The sequence below is a fragment of the Anas acuta genome, chromosome 5 (assembly GCF_963932015.1).
Source record: "Anas acuta chromosome 5, bAnaAcu1.1, whole genome shotgun sequence".
Classification (NCBI taxonomy): Eukaryota; Metazoa; Chordata; class Aves; order Anseriformes; family Anatidae; genus Anas; species Anas acuta.
The window spans coordinates 7,991,705-8,014,379 of NC_088983.1; the positions used below are offsets into that span (position 1 = coordinate 7,991,705).

The 22,675-nt window shown below is 41.4% G+C and overlaps 1 protein-coding gene across 4 annotated transcripts in view; it reads left to right on the forward strand.

Annotated features, from left to right (window-relative positions):
* BRF1 (BRF1 RNA polymerase III transcription initiation factor subunit) overlaps positions 1-22,675 on the forward strand; it is a 175,451-nt gene that overhangs the window by 52,352 nt on the left and 100,424 nt on the right. For 3 of the 4 annotated variants that reach the window (XM_068682552.1, XM_068682551.1, XM_068682553.1), the window contains one exon: positions 20,823-20,854. In XM_068682552.1, coding sequence (XP_068538653.1) covers positions 20,823-20,854 — 32 coding nt within the window. Of the gene's footprint in view, positions 1-355; positions 377-20,822; positions 20,855-22,675 lie in introns of those variants that run through there. The other variant, XM_068682554.1, reaches the window with a different exon arrangement.

The following is a 22,675-nucleotide window of genomic DNA, read 5'->3' on the forward strand; positions in this document are numbered from 1 at the left end:
AAAATAAAAACCTGTATGGAGGGGTTGCTGGTTTTAAACCATCGGGTCTGCTGGGGCTGAGCAGCTCTGAGCACTTCCAGCGACATCTGACTTCAGCTGGCACTGGGAGCTCTTAGGGCACTGCCGGCTTCGGCTGGTAATTTGTTTCTTGGAATAGTAACAGTCCTCAGTTGTTTCTCTTTAATGTTTTGAACAGCTTTTCCACCCCTACATATGTTTGAATGGAAACAAAGGGCTCTTTCGCTGGTCCTGCTGTTCCCGGAGGGAGAAGTTGGGAAGCGCCAGGCCGCGCTTGGAGTGGCTTCGGGCCGGGCCGCAGGCTGCGGCTGCCCCGGGGTCACCCAGAAACAATGGGAGGCTGGCTAGGGCTTTCCAGGTGGGATATCGGTTTGTTTAAATCGAGGCACATTTCATTTTGTTTGTGATCCTTTTTGCTGTATGCATCTGCGATAAAAACTGTACGACTGTCCACAGTTCTGTTTGTAATATTTTCCAACGCTGCCACCTGGGCTTTTTATGAGTAACATTTTGCATGGTAAATACGTTTTATCTCCATCACCACCTTTTTTTTCCCTTTTTTTTTCCCCTTTGATGCTCTTTGGAAAATGCACCCTTAGCTGTAAACCAAATCCTGTCATACTAGACCTTAGTAAATAAAACCTTTTCCACATGAGAGGAGTCCTCACAAAGTTCCCTCACCAGCTATCTTGTGTAAATATCCCAGTGTTTGCCTGCAGAGGTAAGTTCAGGGCAGGTTTTTCCCCCTGGGCAGCCTTCTCAGCTTGATGTCCATGTTATTCAGGTGGCTTCAGCGGTGTTTTGTAGTCAGAGGAAAGATGTGGGCTCCTCCCATGGTCAGTGCAGGGTAGCCAAATGAGACCTTTTCTCTGGATTGTTCATGGAGAGCCTTTCTGCCAAACATTGAAGAAAAACACCTCTTAAATGTAAGTGTTGGGAGTTTAAGGCTGACAGGAGAAAGTTTGGTGCCTTGGTTGCTTGTGTGTAAACTTGTGCTGGGTTAGAAAGTGTCAGGCACTTTTCCTCCCCTGCTTCCTCTGCCCCCGAACCACCCTTTTGTTTGAGGCAGGATCACAGAGGCAATGCAGGATGCCAGCAGGCAAGGATTTGGGAAAAAAACCTGGGCATCGCTTCACTGAATGGGGCAGTACTTTGTTATTTCCTATTTGTCTGCAGTACTTGCACTCTATTGCCAAGCTATTTGAATGCCTCCCGGTTTAATGTGTTTATTTTCATGTCACAGTAAGGGAAGTTGAGAGTATTTATCTTCATTTTCCAGGTGCAGAACCAAAGCTAAGTGACACATTCAAAGTTACCCAGAAAATCTGAGATGGAGCAAGGAATTGGTTTCTTTTCTCCTGGATTAGGCACTAGCCACTGAACCTTTCTTCCTTTTTGGATTTTGCAAGAGGTGTTCAGCTAATTTCCTTTAGAGCAGTGTCAGGTTCTGTTGGCTTCCATACTGTCATGGGAGGCTTTGTGCAGCCTCACCATGAGAGCCTTTGATGGATACATCTTTGTTCCCCTGCTAACACTTCAAGGTCCATCTTAGCAAGGAAAAGGGCAAGACTTCCTTCTTTATTAGAAATGAAAAATTAGATCTCCAGCAATCTGTTGACCTCCGCTAAGCTTCCTGGAAGCCAGCAGGCCCTAATGTTCCCAATTAAAAAGTTAACTTTTGAAATGAGATTTTCTTTAATCAACAAAATTTCAGAGCTCTAGTTAGGGAAGTTAATAAAAATAGTTTCTATTTCTCTTTGCTTATGGACAGTCTTCTTAGTCACTGACCTCTTGATTAAATATGATTGCGGTCAAAATGTGGTTTGCCCAAGTGTTGAATTTGACAAAGGCATAAGGTATTAAAAACTGATTTTAAATTGTATAGTTAAAAATACATGTAATATTTACCAAAGCAAACGGCTTCATTTCACTAGACTATTTTTGTGGTAAAAGATGCTGCGGTCTTACTTCCTAGAAAGGTGCTAGGACTTAGTCTTAGAATAGCCTTGTCCACTTCGCTTCAGAATGAAGTTTTAAAATTGGCAAGCTTTTTTTGTGGCTGGATTTTAATTGGGAGAGTCTCACCCTGTTAATGAAAACTTGTCACGTTAAATACAGTGCAGCTCTTGTTGTCCCATATTAGTTGCATCTGTTTCCAAAGAGCTCATGTATTTTGTAGTGTGTGGCTTGTGTGATTCCTTTTTGATACCATAGGTGAAAGTGCTAGAGTTATAATGAAGAAGACCTGTATAGCAACAGAAATTTAGTTTCAGCTAAATTGAAGAGGTGCTGTTTCTAAACAGCACCTGTTTCTCTGTTTTCTCCTCTGGTTCTCCAGCCTTTCCAACCCTTTCCTCCAGCCAGGGTTGGGACTGCTGGATTTCAACAGCAGGACTCATGACCTGAAGCCAGCATATCCAGTCTCCTTTTCCGTGTATTGAAGGGAAGTCATATTTTTTCACTTGACAGTACTGCCTCACACTTTTTTTTTGCCATAGAGAGAGATGCAAGTACACTTCTGAGAGGATGTTTTATGTTGCTCATTGATGGGAAGGATGGACACGTTTTCCTTTCGTGTGCTCATTTGATGCTGTATGCAGGCTTGTTCTCTCCGGTTTTGTCATGAATTTGAACCCATACAAAATGCTATTGAGAGATTAACTCTGTTTTGGGAGGAAAATCTGTGGCCACTGCTCTAGCTATTGCATATGGGTGCTTGTTTGAAAAGCACTGTCCACCTGCAGTCATCTGGGGCCAGTCCTCCATCTTCCAGGTGAGCCAGCTCCATTCTCATCCCCACACTGCAGGGGCTGCTCCTGGTGCTGCCCTGCGCTGCTGGAGTTGTTAGGGCAGTCGGAGCTGCCTCACTCAAAGGTATCTTGCCAGGCAGAAGAGCCTGTGTTTCCCTTAGGCCTTGTGCCATTCGTGTCAGTCCCCTGTGAATGTCTTTGTAGTATCTAAGATGTTTCTGGGTACTTGCATTTAATGCACAGTTTTTTATTCCACCTGTATCTGGTGGTTTGCAGTGTCTCTTAATGAGAATTAGCTCAAGAAGAAAATGACCTGAAGCCTTTCAGACTGGTGGAGTGGCTTTGCCCCAGAGAAACAGGGCTGGGGAGGTAGTAAGTGGCCCTCAGCTTCTCCTCTTGTCCCTCAGGGACAAAAAAAAAAAAAAGAGCCAAAAACTTCACTTGGGTATGACTCAGAAGTGGCAGGAAAATAGGGAGTGTGACCAGCGAACAGCGTTATCCCCCAGGGTGTCCTGCCTCCGAAAGTTATTGAAGCTTCCCAGAGGAACACCACGATTTTAAAGTGGAGATTCAGTACTTGGGTGATTTTCTTTGTTCCTTTAAGGTTTTGGGAATATAAGAAGGGAAGGGAGCCTTACATTGTGGAGTGTGTCAACTCACCATCTTGCTGTTTCAATTCTCCTGCTTAATGCCCGTTATGGATGCTGCGGGGAGGGAGGGGAAAAGCTGCTGTAAGTGCAGTAGTGATAATTGACCCACTTAAGAGAGCTGCTCTAATTTTGCATGTTACAGCATCCTGGAAATTCAGATAAGAATGTTGATCTCTCCAGCTAATAGGATTTCTAAATATATCATCCAGAAGAAGCAGGAGGACTGTAATTTTGCATGTCTCTGTGTATTGAGGCTAACGTTTTGTTTAAGAACTGCACACTCTGAAAATCTGCTCTTTTATGAACTTGCTACTAACGCAGGATAGAAAAGTTGTTTGACCTCTGGGGCTGGCGGGTGCGGGGGACACCTGGTCCTGCTCTCATCAAATGCGGTGTCAAAATTCTCACAGCTTCTGTGTGGAAGAGTGACCAACTTTTTCCCCTCAGGATGCTGGCACCCAGCAGGTGGCTCAAATTGTCAACTTTTCCATAATGCAGCGTTAAACAAAGCGTCTGCAGAGACAGAGGGGGGGGACAGGGTCACAAGATGGCCTATAAAGATTACAGATTAGGCAGTTTTTGATAGTTTTGCTATTTCTGTTTTTCCCATTCAAGTGAAATTTTGAGCAGTAAAGGTCAAAATAATCCTCTTCTGAAATTTGACTGCAGAAGTCCTTTTTTTTTTTTTTCTCTGCTTTACAGAGCAGAGTGTTTCAAGTCTGTCTCTAGGCAGTTCTTTCTCCAAGCACACTGATGGATGTGACTGCTAAAAACAGAGCTTTTGCTCACAGTAGAGCTGTTGCACCTAGATTGTTTTTAATTTTTTGCAGGTACTTTGCCCTTGCCCATCATACCTGTCCGTGCTGGGACACAGCCAGCTGTCATTGTCCCTCTTGGGAAGGAAGGAACAAGCTTTGCTCTGAAAACTTCTGGATTAGGCCCACCGAAGCCTTTGTTGCTGTGGGTTTGAGTCGTGTTATGGGCAGGTAGAACAAATGCTTATTGTTTGGCAGCCCCGTGCTCTGTCACTGTGTCGGGCCTTGTGTAGCACAAAAATACTTACAGCAGAAGAACCTGTGCCAGATTTTTTATGCATGCAGTAACGGTCTGCTTAAATTCATTGCATTGTCTGCCCTCTTAGTAAGTGGCTTCCAGTTTGGGGTTTCTGAACTGATGAGACATTCCCGTGGTGGAGGTAAAATGAGGAAAGAAACAAGAACAGGAAAGCTGTGGAGGCATTGGCAGCAGTGGGGTACAAATGCTGGGGGCTGCAGCCCTCAGATACCAGCAGCACAGAGTGGGGGTGAGGCTTTGAAACACGGTGGCAAAGCCCCAGGAGCTAATGAGGTGAGGGAAGGCAGGGCGAGTTCTGGGTGGATAGAGGGGGTGATGGATGAGGGGAGAGAAATGTGATGGCAGAGGGGCCTCCTTCAAGTGAAACAAATACAAAGGAGGGGCGATAAGGAAGGGGATCCCACCTCTGATGTCTTTGACCTTCAGCAGTCCTTGCATGGTTGTGAAAATAAATATTTAACAATCTCTTAAAGCTTGTTTAAAAGAGGAAATGACTGGGTTGGCTCTGCTTAATTCAGAAGTTTCTCCCTGCATCTGAATTCTGCTGCTGATGTCAGCAAAAGCAGCATTATAAATGGGGAGTGTTTTGCCCTGATGGGAGTTAATACATTGCAAACACTAGCTAAATACAAAGTGGTGTGGTGTGGCCGGTCATTGTATAGCACGTTATTGCTTTTGTCAGAGGATATGCTGGATGTGGTGAGGGATGTGGAGGAGAAGCTTCCTCTTCCTTCTCTGCACCCCCACCTTCCCCTTTTTTTTGAAAGGAGAAAGAAAAAAATGTTACCTGATGCTTTGTCTAAATAAATCCTGGTAGCAAACACGATCAATTACTGTTAATGCTTTTGATGCATTCGCTGAAAAATATTCCTGATTGTAGCCATCGCTAATGATTTCTGCATTTTAATACTTTGGAAATCAATTAGAAAATTAAATGCTCTCTTCCATTAAAATCATTTTGAAGACTGTATATTTGCATTTTAATGCAGTAAGAATGATGTCTTAGCAGGCAAATTCATATTCTTAAATAGTTTAATTAAGATAGGTAATACAAAATAGGGTAAATAAAAGCCACTGAATTGAAAGCTATAAGCGCTAATATGCTCGCTGTCTGCAAATACTGCTTTAACTTGAGGTCTTCTAAAACTGTTTCTACTTTCATCATCCTCTTAAGTCTCACACTTTCTTTTTTTTGTCTTTCACTTCTTAATGTTTTAAGAATAAAGTAAAGGTGTATCAGAGAAACAGTGTTACCTTTTGAATTTGTTTTGGAAAAGCACAAGTCATTTTCATACTGGTCTTTCCTTCTATCTTGGAAGTAGTCCTGAGAATGATTTCTTAGATCCTAATAAAGTATAAGCCTTTTAAAAAATAGTAAAAAAAACAAACAAACAAACAAAAAAACTCTTCAAGAGCTCTCTTATTTCTTCAGATGTTTGTCACTAGGATTTTGTTTGCATGCTGTAATCTTTATACGCAAGCTTCACACTGGAAATGCAATCAAGGATTTCTAGCATTTTGTAATGTGGCAAGTATAACTCTGATCTGAGCCTTTCCTAACCTTCTCATTATTAGCCTGCCTTTATGGCAAGTCCATGTCCTTCCTCAAAGGAGAAAGAGAATATCTTCTAAATTTAACTGCCAGATTGGCTCAGTATTGTTGTAAGACTGAATGATGTAATACCCAGTCACATGGTGGTATAGCTGCTATTTTCCCCCTTGAGAGAGAGAGAATTTTTCCATATTACTCAGTTTCAGCAGTTTGGGGAAAATGGGAATCTTAAATGAGACCCAAAACAACCAAAATCTTGATTTCTTCCAAGCTCTGCATTTGAAGCCAAATGTTCCCCATGCCTTCTTTATTTTGACTTGCTAATTGGAAATAAGATGTTGAAGATAATGTGTGCTTTGAAGCTAGTGTATTGTGTATTTTATTTAGACTTGATCCTTTAAACATTTGACAATAAAACATAAATTGCAGAGCTCTCGTCTTTAGATCAGCTGTAAGTGAATCATTTAAGTTTTCAACATCCTTCCAGTTTGGGAGAAACACAGTAGTATCAGTAATGTTTTGACTGCATGTGTTGGTAAAGTGCTATGAGATTTGCTAATCTGTGTTTTTAAATGGAGATATAGAACTGTTTCTTCAATGGTGGAGCATCTTGTCTGCCAAAAATAAGATTTTATTCCTAGACAGTAGAAATCAGTGCTCTTCAAATTCTCTTTGTATTGATAAGCAGGGAGGAATGGTAAATGTATCTATAATATAATTTCTTATACCGCATACAAATTACTAATGATGAAAAGCAAGTTTTGAAAGAGGAGAAAACCTTTTAAGTGTATAAGCTGAAAAAATAATATGGTGAGAAAATTAGGCATTAAAAAGGCATATTCAGCAATGTGACGTGTACTGACTGAAATACGCAAATATATTACAATATATTAAAAAAAACAAAACAAAAACAACAACAACAAAAAAAAACACTCCAGAAATTGCCTCTGTCTTATTGTCAGGAGATTTTCTCACCTTTATATGTTCTGCCATTGTGGTGGTGTTTTTTTTCATTCTGTAATTGGTCCTTTTAACTTTTTATTGTGCTTGTAGAGGGCCTTTTGGCCTTGCAGTTTCCAAGAGGAAACAACGTTGTTATTGTCACTTCAGGTACTGTACTGTGTGGCCCCATTGTGGGACAAACAAAGAGCTGATGGTTCAGGTTAGACTGCAGAAAATCTGAGACGTTGCCTGAATGCGCTGGTTTGTGAGAAATTACGACCGTGTCCGTACTTTGCAAGGATTTCGTCCCCTTTTAGCTAACTTGCATTAAGAACACACTTTATTTATTTTCCCCCTAATGAAGCCATGCCTTCAGAGTAATGAAGTTCTGCCTGTTCAGCTCCAAAGGTTGTGAGGCTGTAGATGCTCTTTTCTGTGACTTTTCCTGTTGGGCAAAAGGGCTGGGCAGTCTGCGCTGAGAATATTTCCATTTGAAATGTGCTGTTGAAATTACCAGTGGGCCATCCTTCATCTTCAGGGAGCTGAGGGAAAAGTTATAAAATAATTGTAAGTTATTACCGAGGAAGTTTTTTGAAGAAACATATGGAGTTTTCAGCTGCTGGGTCTCAGTTGGTACCTGACACTGGAGAACATCCTATTCTGTACTTATCTGGAGTTGAAAGTTTGGATTTCCCATGTGAGTGCCATTACCTTCTGCAGGATCTAAGTTAAATTTTCTTTTCTACTTGACAATTTCTGGTCCTTAAAGGATTAGTCTTCTAGGGAATGCAACAGATGGACTACATCTGTGCTGCTGTTTCTTAGGGACTCCCAAATCACTGCATTCTTACTGCATCTGGAGGACCTAGTTCATTGCCAATAATTACTTCCAGTGCATATTCAGATAACACTTTCTCAGCTGAAAAATACTTTTGTATACTTTCAGTATTATATTTATCCATCTCTGCTTGTTATCTTCCACCTAGAATCTAGACTTCTGCTGTGGCAAAGAAAAAACCTCAAGCATTGGTTGCTACTCTATTCATTCCCCAGTCCTGGAACTGATGGCTTCATCGTTTCAGCTGTTTCTTGAAGTCATTCAGTGATGAAACAAGGGTGCTCCAGTCCTTGTTTTTTTGCTGATAATGTTGGCAGCCCTCCCAGTGGAGCTGTAAGCAAGTCACTTTCCTACTGTTGCAACTGGAAAAGTTGGGAGCATGATCAGGAGCCAAGAATGTTGGCTGAGGATTTGCAGCATCCAGAAGCAGAGGACAGTGTCAAAAACAGAAGCTGTAAAAAATATTGCTTGAAAAAAGTATTTGTTCATGAGAATCCCTCCCACCAAAGTATTCAGAGGGCTCTAGGGTGGAAGGGAAGAGAAAATAAGAGATTTTTCCATCAGTTTCCTAGCAGACAGAGATGGTGGGATGCATACAGGGAAATGCTTACATAGGCAATGTATTTGAAACTTAGAAAATGCAGAAGAGACAATGCCTGTGCTCTCTGTAGGATCACAGAATAATTTAGATTGGAGGGGGCCTCTGGAGATCATCTGCTCCAATTCTCCACTCACATCCTCATTAGATCACTGAAGCCCTGCTCAAGCTGAGTTTTGGTCGTCTCTAACGACGGACATATCCTACTCTCTCTGGACCGTGTATTGCAGTGTTTTGCTCGCTTCATGGTAAATATTTTTCTTCCTAGTATCTAATCAGATTTTGCCTTGCTGCAACTTGCATCAGTTGCCTTTTGTTCTGTCACCGTGTCCAAGAAGAATCTGGCTGTCTTCTCTGCACACCATCGTGAGGTAAAGACAGTGCTTGGTCTTTCTTGATGGAAGAGCGTGCTGCTTACTCCTGCTCCCCTTGTCCATGGGGACCTCCAGCTCCTTTTCTGTGAGCTGTTCAGAGCCGGTCAGTCCCCACCTGCACTGTAGCAAGGGGTTAATGTGCCTCAGGCAGAAGACTTCTTGAATTGAAAGGCAGATGCAGTGCCTGCCAGCCCTCTTCTCCAAGTCGCAAAGGTTCCTCTGAACTTGGCTTTTATAATGACCTCCCTCCTGGTGCACTGACTGCTTCCCCAGCGTGATGGCATTGCAGACCTGCCTGCGGTGCCTTCTGCCTTGGCGTCTCCTTCTGAGTGAAGACAGCTTGGCCTCGAGGGGTGCCTGGAGTAACTGTCTGCGAGCTGGGCTTTGTACCACTCGTCACAGCCCTTGGAGCCTGGCAGCCCAGCCAATTCTGTGCTTACCTCACAGATCTCAATTGTAATGGCTCAGCAGTTTGGCTCTGAGCACTGTGGCAGGCCATGTCTTTGTGTCCCACATGCCATCAGCCAGGTTGCCACATGAACTTCATGGGTTGGTAACACCGTGCCTGTGGCGCCTCCGCACTGCCCTCCTCAGTCGTTCTGGTTTTTGGCCAGTCCTGTACAGAGACCATCTCATCTCTCTTCTGGTGGGCAACACAGGGGCAGGTGCTTGCTGTTTTTTAGGGTTGGTGCCTGAAGGCCCTCCCAGAGCAGCAGCAGGCCGGGGTTCACTCCCTGAGGGGCGTCAAGGCCGAGGGAGCAGTCGGGGCCTGGCCATGGGCCTTCTCCTTCTGAAGCTGTGGGTGCTGTGCAAGCCCAAGCACCACAGCTGTGGGGCGAGGAGGAGAGCAAAGAGGAAGCTTTTCTAGGTGAATGGTCAGGCTTTTTGGCTGAGAGGGTGCATACTTTTCTCTCAGGTTGTTCCTCTGTTTGTTTTTGTAATGTATTTATTATGTAAGATTGTGATGACCCAATACATAAACAGTTCTGGCAGCAGGGCTGTAACTCCAGTTTGCTCCCTCCTAGCTGAGGGGTAGAATTTGCAGTACTGTGTGGAGAAGGTTGGCATTACAATCCTCATCTCCTAATATCAGAGCAACGGAGGCACAGAGGTGAAGCCAAGTGTCTTGCTCAGCTGGGCAGTACCATGGTGCAGACACATGTCCCTCGGGCATCCAGCAGCACGCTGCCTCCCAGAACATCAGAGTCCTGTCCCTGCACACTGTTGCTTTTTGTGATTTCATGAAGGCCCTGGAATATACCTTTCCAACCATATTTTTAGCTAAAATTGTGACAAAGAGCAGGTTCTGAAGGCTCACTGGTGCTGTTGTGCTGAGCTTGTTATCAGAAGTCTGTGCTGAATTTGTACGTCTTGGCAGTAGGGGGAAAGAAGTTATCATTTTTCTTGAAAGCTCTGCAAATATGACAAAATCAGCAAGCAGCTGTAAACACGGGACCCACAATAGCACTCTCAGTTGTTGTTCGGAGCAGAGATGTATTTTAGGCGCTTGCAGCCAGCGTGCTGCAGAATGTTATTTGAAATTACACTGCTTGGTTACAATAAAAATGCTGCAAGACTGTGTGAAAGGAGTCTAAAGAGATCTTTCCCAGCATATCGCTGGCAGTTTTTATTTTCCCAGAGGCAGATGATATGTACATCACTACTGATTTTTTTTTTTTCTGGCGAAGAATTCCAGCAGCTGAGATAAGTTTACAGCTTCTTAAAACTGATAATGAAAGAGCAGCCTCTGTGCTGTAAGGGAGACATGAGATAAGTGCTTGCCATTGCTACGGCATTCAGAAGATAATACAGGGATAAAAGTTAAAATGACACTTGAAGAAAATATTCCTCGTTTTCCATCTTGATTAAAACCATTTAATGAAGGTTGTTAACTTTTAAGAATGTGAGAAATGGCATTTGCAAGTAAATTACCTTCAGTGTGTTCGCTAACTGGTTCTGTGCAGCATTGTACTGAGATGCTGTGGGAGTTCCTGTTTAAGCGAAGTAAATATTGACAGTAATGTCAACAGAACTGCAATATCCATGACAAGTAGAGAATTGCAGCAGACTGCTTACTGAGGATTTGAATTTTCAGTAGGACATTTGTATGTGTATTCTGGCCACTTCCAGCCCTGCTCTCCCCACCCCGTGCCTCACCCCAGGAAAGTGTTTTCCTTTTGCTCCTTAAGGATCCCTTCATAAACATGAGTAACCCAATAACAAGGAGTTGACTCTTGCTTTACCTTTTTAAAACACTTGGTACGTGTATGTTCAAAGTGATTTGAGTAAATTGGTGCAAAACTCAAATTTTAAACTGAATAAAGGGATGCGGCAGAGTTAATATAAGAACTCCTTTAGCTATGTGTTTTGGATAACAGATCTGTGGAAATTAGAACTGGCATACTTGGGGGTGAATATCCGATACGCATTGCATCTATTTTCATCATAAGGAACTCAGTATGTAACTTAGCTCTTAAGCCCTCGTTGCATGTTTTGGACAGGTGGGCAAATTTGCATAACCCACCAGTAATATTAAAGCATTGCATTAAGGCAGGGTATAGCCTGGGTCTCTCAAGGGCGAGGAGATGGTCTGAAAAATGATGATTGACCATAAAGCTAACTAATGGGGATTACACCAAAAATACAGTTGACAGCTTCTTTTCTCTGACCCTTTGGAGATACTTGGGAGCCCCAGAGTGAAAATGTTTATTATAATAGTAAGATAATTAAGAAGATTTAAGCATTTTATCAGGGAAGGGAGAACTATTTTTTTTTTTAATATAAAAACCATAAGATAGAAGGATAAAATGTGTTTTGCAGTGCATTTGGAGCACTGGAAACAGAAACCCAGTGTCCTGAACCACAACCCAGCGTCCCTCTGGACTATGCCTTTCATTTTCTTGGGGAAAACTGATTCCAAAGGAGAAACTTCTATTTTCCCAGCCTTTCATGTAGATAAAGTGGAAAGTGTATCAAATGCCTGTGACTGTATTTTCCCAGCTGAATAGATCATCATGAAGATTTACTGTAGTAATTGAACTCTCTGAAAAGTTAGCTACCTTAAAATCTCAGATATGTTGTCTTTCTGCCCTGATATGTGAACTCCTCCCTCCACCTGCAGTGTTATACTTGCTCAAGGACCAAATTTAATCTTGTTTTGGGGACAACTTTTCAAGACATAAATTTGCTTTAAATTTAAAATCTGGTGTTTTATGTCCTTGAAGGGGAATGTGTCATGCTGAGAACTGTATCCATTTCAAAGTGTGATGCATCGCTTGTCCCTTACCCTGAAAGGTACTTTAAAACTATAAAATATCAATTTTAAGTTAGGAAAACTATTAAGTTGTTGGTGGTGGTTGTTTTTTTTCCCCCTCCTCCTTCATCTTTTTCTTCTTGAGCCTCGGCTCACGGGAAGTGAAGATATCTTCTCACCCTGACCGTGACAGCTAGTGGTAATCTCTCCTTTGTGCACTGCTGGGAAGTAGAAGTGAAGACAAGGTTGCATATCATGTCTTGTCACAGGTTGGTCAATTCAAACACGCTAACTCTCTTGCCAGTGTTTGCTGCTGCATCTCAAGATACCTGGCGAGCTGTCTGAGGAAGTAACACGAGTTTTCTGCCCACACACTTCCAAATAAATGTCCCTCAGATACTCTTATGGTAGTAGTCTGAAGCATAACCTGTGAAAAATGCCTTAAGCTTTATTTGGCAAAATGCTTTTTTTAGTAACTCATTTGGGATAAGCTGTTATTTATGAACTGCAATGCAAGTCTGATTTAGAAAACATAAATTCTTAATGAGATAGCAAATTGTGTACACCTCTGTGCTGTTACTACTTATGTAGGTTTCTCCTATGGCTAATGGTCTGATGTAGGTTTTTTTTTATGTTTAGTGTAAGCATTTCTTAAAGTGAAAGCATGGGTTGAGACTTCCCCAACCCATTGATACAATGCATCAGTTCAGCTCCATGTTTTTGATTTGTTTTATTGAAAGGTGACTAAACCAGAGCGCTTTGTGGAGTTCAGCCAGCATAAAAGTGGCACGTGGTACTGACTTCCGAGCGAGGCTGATAAACTAGCACTGAACACCTAGCTCACAGCTCCGTGCCGTGTTTAAGACGTGTTCCAAAGGCAGGTGGGTGATGGGAGCAGTGCCTTTAATCAGACGTGCTTTGAGCACTAATTAAGTTTGGTGGCATTTGTGGAAGTGTTGCCACGTCCATGCCCTAGCAGGGAGCTGGCCACATGCACAAAGCCACCATGATCATGGTTTCCCACCAGAGCTCTGTGGATTTGGGTAACTGGGAGTGCAGAGCATCCTCACCTGCCAAGGGTAGGGGTTGCTGGCCAACAGGAATACGCTGCTGTGGGACACGTGTGCCTCTCCTACCTGCTTTCTGAATCCAAGGGCACCCTTTGGTGCACTGCTGCAAGGATTGAAAGGAGCTCCTGCAGGCATGTGCCCACCTGCAACTGCTACAGAAGGGCTTGGGACAGCTTTATTCCATCACTGCGTTACGTGATACAGGTTGATGTGACTCTGTTAAAGGCCTTTTACAGGGGGAAGCTGAACACATCCGACTGCTGGACTTTCTACCAAAGGCCATTAAGGAGTCAGCAGCCTCAGAATGGCAAGGATGCAATTAATTTCTGTTTAAAGCCCTGCTCTTTCTTTCTTTTTTTTTTTTTTTTTTTTAATAAAGCCTCCAGCGTCAGAAACTTCCTGCTGAGTGGCGGTGTTTTACGTGTGAGATATTGGATAATGCATGTGCACGGATAAATCAAGTTCATTGATAGTGGCAGGAGAGCAGTGTTTGAGATTCTGGGCAAACTCCGCTGTGTCCCAGCGCAGTTGTACAGCAGCTGCCACGCTCCCATCCCTGCAAAATTCTGTTGAGCTAATTCTCCCAGGAGCAGTTAATACCAGTGCATTAGACTCAGCGTGGGCATGAAAGGAAAGATGTAACGCTTGGCTTCTAGCATGGAAAATGTAAAACATTCTGCACCGATACAATTTGGTTTTGTTCTAGTTTAACAGAGCAGGGCAATGGTACATTTCTAAAGGTATAGCTGGGCGTTACCATGTGTACACCAGAGCAATACTATGATGAATTTTGGCACGGGAATTGTGTATGTGCTTAAAACAAAGGTGTTAGCCAGCTTCACAAAATCGCGATATACTATAAAGCAGTTATTCTGCAGACTTCTGCTCCTTATTTGTTTTAAGGTTTCTCTTTCAGATAAGGTGGGGCGTTGTGTTTTGGAGCCAGCTGGGGAGGACTCTGCAAACAGCATTACTTGAAAGAGAAATTGGAGAAGGTGGGCTGGGTGACGGGGAGATTGGCTGGGGCTGCAGTTGGGATGAATGCTTTGAGCCAGGGTGAGCTGGCGCGGCTTCAGAAAGAAATCATCGAGCTCTGCCCTTGGCTGGGTGTTCCTCCCCCAGTCCGTCCCCTGCCCTGTATCAGCCCAGGTGTTTGTGCAGTTATGTGTGAACTAGGGGGGAGTTAATCCAGTTGAAAACAGGCCCAAAAAAAAAAAAGAGGGGGGTGTATTTGTATCAGACAGTTCCCTCGGCTGGTGTGCCCTATTGCTGCACAAACAGCAGTCCAGGGAAAGGGGTGGTGACAAGTAACAATCAAGCCAGTTGGAGCAAGGCTGAGATTATTCTCTTTGTTTGTGGTGGTGTCAAGTGCCAGACAAACCATAGCCTTATCTTTTATCCCCTCCACCTCCCCCAAATCTTTCCAAACACTTCCATTTGGACTTTTCTGAACAGCAGAGTGTAAAGGCTCACGGCAGCTCTGGTTTTCCTTTGCCACTGCTGGGCGGGGAATGATTTTCTCTGCTCCTTTCTTCCACTTTTCTCTCTGCCAGCTGCAAGCTTACCTGCCACGTGCTGTGCTGAATACCTGATTGTCAGCTCAGAGTAATTCTTCCAAATCTTACATTTTGTGAAATTTCTTTCAGTGTTGGTACAAGTCATAACCTTTATAGACTCTAGATACAGGGAAAAGAGAAGATTAAACTGCTTTACTTTTACCTAAATTGTTCCTAAAATCGTTCCTATTGTCCTCCTTCCCGGCTGCTTTTTTATGTCCTTCTATTACTAAATGGCCATTCTGTGCGGGTTTTTGGACTGTGCAGCTTCATACCTGCTTATGTGCTTGAACTTTTTTCTGACTCACGATGTTTTTTGCAGTGATTTTTCCTATTTACTGTTTCTTTTTCTCCTGCAGCCTCAGCTCTGGTCCTTTCCTGGTGCCACTCTCCCGTTCTTGTCCGCCAGCTCCACTCTTCTTTTAACCTGCTTCTCCTAGCAACCTCACCGGTGCTTTTTCAGGGGAAGGGGTCTCTTTCTTCTTGGGACTTTTTGTTTTTTGACTGTAGCCAACTGTTTTTACATTGTCACATCACCCAGGTTATAGATCAACTTGTCTCTAAAACCTCTAAAATTAATATTTACACTTTCATACTATGCCTTAATTTTCTTTTCCTGAAGTGTACTAACTCGATTATCTCTCAGTGCCAGAGTTCACATATTCCTTGTGTAGTTTATCCGTCTAATGTCCTGAATAATTGAGAGTTAACAAGCATTTTAGGATAATCTTTTTTTTATTTTTTTACTTTTTTGGTTGTGTTGCACTGTGAATAAATTTACATGTGACTATGTAAATACTTCGTAATATCACACAAAGCAGGTTACCTACTTGAAGTCAGTAACACTAGGACTAGAGCCGAGCTGGAGCTCTTTGAAGACTATTCTCTAAGGGAAGCATTTGGAAAAGTGCTGAACGCTCACTGAATATTCAGCTAGCCTGGCATGCTTTTGAAAACGGTACTGTAAAGGGGAATGTGTCTGAAGACAATTATTAAGAAAAGCTACAGCATTAATTTTGTAAAGGCTGAACTGTACGTGCATCAGGGAGCTGGAAGTTTAATGTAGCTTGCAGGCGGTGGATTCATCCCGTCTCACTGGCGGTGGCGCCGAAGTCAGCAGCCCGGCTGCCCTAGATTTTGTCTGCAATCGCTGGGGATAGAGGAGAGAGAATTGGTGTCAGAGGCTAATTCAGATCCTAGGTGAGCCAGGAAGCTACTTTTCTCCCCATTTCACTTACTGCTAATATCAGGCAGGCTGAATGCAGCCCGAAATGTCTGTCTCCTTTTTAATAGATCTGCCTAGGTGGTTGTGCAGTGCTGAATTACCACCGCTGACTTTGTTCTAACTATTAAGATAAAGGTGTTCCACGCACTAAAAGGGAGCAGCTACAGGAGAAACACACCGATTGACCTGGGGAAGGAGTCCGGCAACGCTTTTTGTCCTTAACAACTAGGGATTTTAGGATATAGTCTTATGGCATGCAGACCTGCAGTTATGTGCAAAGAAGAACAAAAGGAAAAACCCATACAGACCAAAATCTAGTCCTTTTTTTTTTTTTCTCTCATGCATTGATCTGCACATAAATAAAGATGGCTTTTTATGAAAATGGCGTTAGGAATGTTTTTAAGTGCTGTCTTTATACTCAAGTGCAGACTGTGCTGTGCAGTCTTGTTCTTTGCACAGACAGAATTGCAAGCTTAGGAAACTTCAGAAACTGGCTCCATAGGATTTCGGCCTCAAGGCAAAGCATTAGAGTTATGAGAAGTAAGTTTTCTACAAAAGAATTGGCTTTGGTTATTATTTTCTAATCCTGTTAGTTCAACGAAGTTAGGAAGAGAAATGTTTACTTAAAACAATTAGTGCTGTCAGTCAGTTTTAATTAATTGCTAATTAAAATGGCGAAAGTTTGTAAAGCAGCAGACATGTAATTGCGATAAGTGATAATCAGACATGGCGAGCTGTATGAAAATATGGAAGGACAAGGATGTTGATGGAATGGGTGATGGAAAATTAGGTTCAGGGCCAGGCAAATGCAGTCACTAATTTTTTTTCCCCTGATATCACTGCACTTCTTTGTCCACCCACTTTTATCTTATCTGCATATGTTTGTTATTGTAAGTGCTGCTGGGAAGTTCATGTCTCTTACGTAGCGTATTCAAAACTGTAAATAATTAGTTTCATTTAGAATTTGAGGGGGGAAAAATTAACATTCAGAACTTCTTGTTTGCTTTCCAGTCACCTTTCTTATTAAACTTTGCCTTTTTTGTTTGGTTGTTTGCTGCCAGCTGAAATGTTCTTGTTGAATACAGAGAGAATTCAAATTTAATTATTTTATATACCTAGTGGATCTGTGAGGAGCTTTTGTTAGAAGCAGAAAGCATTTTAGCTTCAAACAAAGAAGGTGGAGCTTCATCAGTGGACAGCACAGGATTTAGGGACGTCACATTTCTGCTGAGTAGCTTGCAGTCAGGATTCCTTGGCATTAAACTTTCTGGGGTGTGACAAATTTTGTAGTACACTTGTAAAAAAAAAAAAAAAAAAAAAAAAAAAGTTTAGAGGGTAACTTAAGAAAACTTTAAAAATAAAATAAACACCATGACCCCCAGATAAACCCCAAAAGAGAATACAAAACACAAAGTCCCACCAACCAAACCCAGACTCTGCCTTCTCCATGCTGTACATACGTGCCTGTATCTCCCAAGCATGACAGGGCAAGTAGTGCAAGATCCTTGACACACTAAAATTGACACAGTAAAACCCCACAAAATTGTTTGAGGGTTTCCTGATTACTGTAGACTTTGTCAAACATTAAAACCAAGACATTTTTAGGAGGGGCACGGTTATTCTTGCATTTCTGTACATGACTTTGTCAAATGGCAGTTTTGCCTCCTGCTTAATGATACCCAAAACCTAGGGGATTTTTCTCCATATAAGTACTTCAGAATTGCTGGAATACATAAAATGTGGGCCTGTCTAAAGGACAAATGCATTCTTGTTTTGGTATTTGGGGTTTTAGGTTTCCGGTAGTATTCATTTCATCATGAACTTTTGTTTCCTCTGGTGCTGAGAATGAGATCATTATTGCTGTGATTCATTGTGCTCTCACATTATCCCCAGATTACCAGATTATAAAGGCAGAAAGGGAGTGCTGTGACCACTCAGACTGACCTCTTGCATCATGTTGGTCAAAGGATTCCCTTGAATTAAATCTTTTGAAGTTAAGCCTTTAGACTCCTCTCATTTTGATTTTAAAGTTTCCAAGTGATGGACAATCAGTTGCATACCTTGGTGAAATTAGCTAAAAATAGCAAAAGAAAAGCAGCTGAAACCATTAAAACTTTTTAAAAATAAAATAAAATTGGGTGCATTTATAACCTTGACCCCCTTGTGTTTATATTCTGTCATTTTGCATGTGTGTATCTGCAATATCGGTAGCTTTCTGTCCCTTTGAGAACTTTCCTGTGTGCTAGCAGGCTCCATATGTAAAATTATCATTGTTTTCTTTTGGCTTCAAAGAAAACATTTATCTTAGGGTTGTATAATTTTTGAATACATATTAAGTATTATCTGCTGCTTTCAGCTGTTGTGTGTTCTCCTGAACTGTTCCAGCTCTGAAAAGGAGTTTAAAAACAACAGCCTGTTTTTACAACTACTTCCTGCTGATAATTGTGCTCACAATATTCATAGTAAAGGCCAACCCGTTGCTACTGCATGACTCAAGTTTCCCCTTCGCTTTTGCTTTGCCGTAGCAACTGCATACACATCGAATCATTGAGAGGGATTGCTGGAGGCTACCTTAAATGAAATCCAGAAATGCCACATTTTTATGGTGACCTTTGCTTTTACAATTTCAGTGGACACTTGAACTAACTTCTCTACGGAGCAAAGCAACTGCATGCTAGAGCATCTGTAGTGTAGCTCCAAATTGTCTCAGATTTGCCTGAACCCTGCAAGTGAATTTCCCAACTTCTTAGCTCTCGTCTGTTGTCCCTACAGCTGCATGCACGTTCTCTGTTTCTCCTTACTTAGACAAAAAGGGGGATTTGATTTTTCTTCCAGTAATAAATTCTGGGCACTTGTAGTGTGTTATTAAGTTTAGCTCTTCCACCAAAGTGTTTTTAGCAGTTTGAGGAGAATGAAGATGACTTTTACATTTCATAACTCTAATAGAAATGCCTAGGTTAGAAATGTAGCTTTCTCTTTCACCTGAGATCTGCATTAGCCTCTGGCAGTGATTCTCTATCTGCAGTGGCAGTAGGCAGCCTCAAGGGCAATGTCCGCCCACTTTGGTGTTTAAGGAACCCGTAAGCTGCTTTTTTTTCTGGTTTCTTTATGTATTTGTTTATTTTCCCCCCTAAATAGTGATGAAGTCTATCAAATAGAAGTAGTAACTTTCAGTTATCTCAGCGGTGAAAGTATCTCCAAGTGGGCATATTACAACCAGGCACTTCAAGTCAGTAACGAGCCAAGAATGTTTTTAGGTCTAGAGTATTTCTCAAGCATAAAATTGGTGATGTCTTTCTAGATCTGTTTGAGGAGCTGTCAAGAGCTGTGGTTGCTTGGCAGATTCATTACTAAACTCATTCGGTTTCTTTTTTCTCACCACTTTGACCAAAAAGCTGCACTGAATTCTGTATTGCCCTGCGTAGATTTCTAGGCTCCATTTCTTACAGATTGGTTTAGTTAGCAATTCCCATACTGTCTTAAATTTTAAGATTACTTTGATTTCTTGCATAATGTTATTTATAATAAATTTGGGATTTTTTCAGAGACTTGGTGAGGTCTTACCTAATAAATTATCCAAACAGACCTACTGTGTGTTTTTTAATGCTGAAAACTTTCACCAAATATTATTAACATAATGTATTGAATTTTGTAGCGAATTTGGAATGCTAAGTTCCTATAATTTTAAATGCAAACTAAGTATAGAAATGCTCAAGGATAAATATTTTTAGTGAGACAAATGTGTATGCATAAACTGACTCTATTAGCTGAATTAGTCTTCTTCCGTGGCTGATACTTAGTAGAAGTTTGTCCTCCAACAATACCTTAAAAACAACATACACTGATATTTGTATTGTAGTGGTGTACCAAACTAGACTGATGTCCCTCTATTTCTTAATACTCAATTTCTTCACACATTGCTACATACAAAAATTTGCATATACCTCTGCATACGTGTTTCCTTTGCCTTCCTCTGTCTCTCATGTGTTTTACTTTGACACTGCTTTTAATGGCAATACCGGAACTCCTTTCTGACTGGTAAAGGAGTGGCCGATGGATCGAGCCTGTGATTGTCGCTTTGCTATCAGCGACAGGGCTACCTTTGCACTTTAAGCTTAATGTTTGTTTGGGTTTGGTTTTAGGTGTTATTAGGACAATGCATTTCTAAATGTGCTTAATTGCAGTAAAATCCGGTGCAAACTTGTGGTTTTGGCTTGTTTTTAGTCTGTTGTAAGTCTCAAATGTGCTCATAAGGTATAGTAAATGGTGACCTGGTCTTTTAGTTGTAACAATATAGGATTACAGTGAACTCAGTGGTTGGACCAGATGATCTTGAAGTTGTTTTTTTCCAACCTTAATGATTCAAAGATAACAGCTGATTGCCCTGGTCAGAAGAATGAGTAGCCAAAGTGGCTTTCTGTTCCTAACTCTTTGGCAAGTCATGCTAGATGAAGGCAAAAAAAAAATGTATTGCCATTTTCCTAGTTTGCTCTTCCAACTGTTTTTCAGTGCAGTGGGATCCCTGACTCTTGAGCTAGCAAAGGAGATGGATGATCTTTATACTCCTGAAGTGGGAAAGTATTTATCTCATTGCTAATGTCATTGTTACTGTTTTCTTCCTAGGCTACGATATATGGTGAGTATTTGTAAGTCACACAAGGTATTGGCTTTTCTTTCAGACCATCACGTTACACAGGCAGCTTGTGGAAGAACTGCAGCAAGTGCAGGCAGGATTTTTTGGGCAGCTGACCTGTTAGCTGGGTGCTGGCTCTTAGCAGAAGCACTGCATCCACGCACCTCACCTGCATTTGGTTTATGCTGCAGTTTAACCTGGGTTTGTTTCTTCCTTGTTTGGGTTGCTCATGACACTTAGAAATGCTGTCACAGTCAACAAGAGTGTGTATTCCTTGACTTCTTCACAGACATGTTACTTGACCTCAGTGATCTTCTCCAGGTATTGTATCTATTTTTGTTTGAAACTTTTGCTGAATTGTTAAACTTTGATTAATTTCAAGTGAAGAGCTGTCAGCATGGGCTATTTGGGATGTTTTAATTTCTCTGTAAAAATTATAGTTTGGAAAATCACTGGGTTTGTAGTTCAGTAATTGTTCAATGGAATTATTTTTTTTTTCTTTTAACGTTGCAAAATATCAAGAGTTAGTATGATGCTTTCTTCAGGATTCAGTGGCACAAAGTAAGATGTTACACATTTTTAAAAAAAACAGTTGTTGAAGTTCTAACTTTTTTGTAGGTAATGTGGTGTAAATGGATTAGTGCATTAAAGTGACGTGTTTTATAAAATGTGTTTTCAAAGAAATTTGTATTTGCTCTTTATGTGGAAGTAGAAAGCTCTGCTGACATACGCTGTCTTACTCTCGTTTTCCATGTTAGGACTGTTTTACATACAATGTGAGTAGGTTAGTTACATCTATTTTTGTCCTCCCAGCTGTCCTGGTAAATGGCATCCCTCTGAAGGCTATTTATTGCTTACAGCAATCTGCTGGAATTGCAATAATCGAATGAATCTTTAATTCTTCAAATTACTAACTTTCTTCAATGTTTCCAAACTCTCATTGAATTATTTTGATTGCAAGCAAATACTGCATGTATAGAATGGGGGCAGGGGGTGAGATTTTCTTTTAAACACAGGTGATTGTTCATGGCAATTGTTATGAAATAGAATGACTGTAGTAAAATGGAGCATATTCTCTAAATGTGAAGAAGAGTGGGTATTGAATCTGTAAAAGAAAAAAAAAATGAGCAGACGAAGATTGAATGATTTGTTTTTTCCCCTCTGTACATTCCAGCCAGAAAAGGTGTCAAGATGGGGGCATATGGGAACCAAAAGGTTAAAGAGGGGTAACTGAAGAGATGGGAGAGCCAGAAATAGACTAGTGGTATGGAAATAATCAACACTGGAAGGAAGAAAATGCAACATTTTACTATTGTAATCTGTATTTAAATATGTGAGACTTCTGGTACGCTCCAAATTCTAGTTTCTGAAAGATGAATCTGAGCAAACAGAGGTGTTAAACATTATTATTAACTCTAGCTAGCCAGAAAGCCCTGTTTAAGAATGCATAAATGAGCTTTTCAGGTCTTCTCTAGATCTCCTCCCCAGCCTGAGTTTGGTTAATAAAACAAAAACCAACCAAACAACAACAAAAAACCATCTCCAGTTTCCTGTTTTAGGTCAACTGTATACATGTTTAAAATAAAATGAATCTATCTGCCAACAAAAGCTTCCTAGATGGTTCTTAGCTTTTGCTACTTTATTTCTCTGTAAACTTGGTGGCAAAACATTTACTGCCCAGGCAGAAAACTTCAGTGCGTTCTCCTTTAGATCAGTCTTTGCTTACAGACTGTATGCTTAAAAAAAAGAAAAGCAATTGATTTATTGAATGGTACTATTACCTTGAAGAGGCTTTTTCTTTCAAGGTCAGCTCTCTTATTGTAAAGTTGAGGTGTAAATGTCATTAATGAATAAAGAAGGGTTGCAGTAGCAGTGCTGTTTCTACTTGATGCAGCTCTGTTGCTGCAGGAGGACAGACCTCTGCATCAGTGACCTTGAAGCAGTGTCCTGCAGGCACTGGGGAGCTAAGGCCCTCTGGGAGCTCAGTGTAAGAGAGTTGGGTAGCTGAAAGTGAGAGGAAGATGAAGAAGGTGCGAATCTGCTGTTACCTGCAACTCGTTATCTGTCTCGTAACCTGCCATATACATATTCTTTCTCTCTCATAGCTTTTCAAAATAAATTGAAATAAATTAAAAAAAAAAA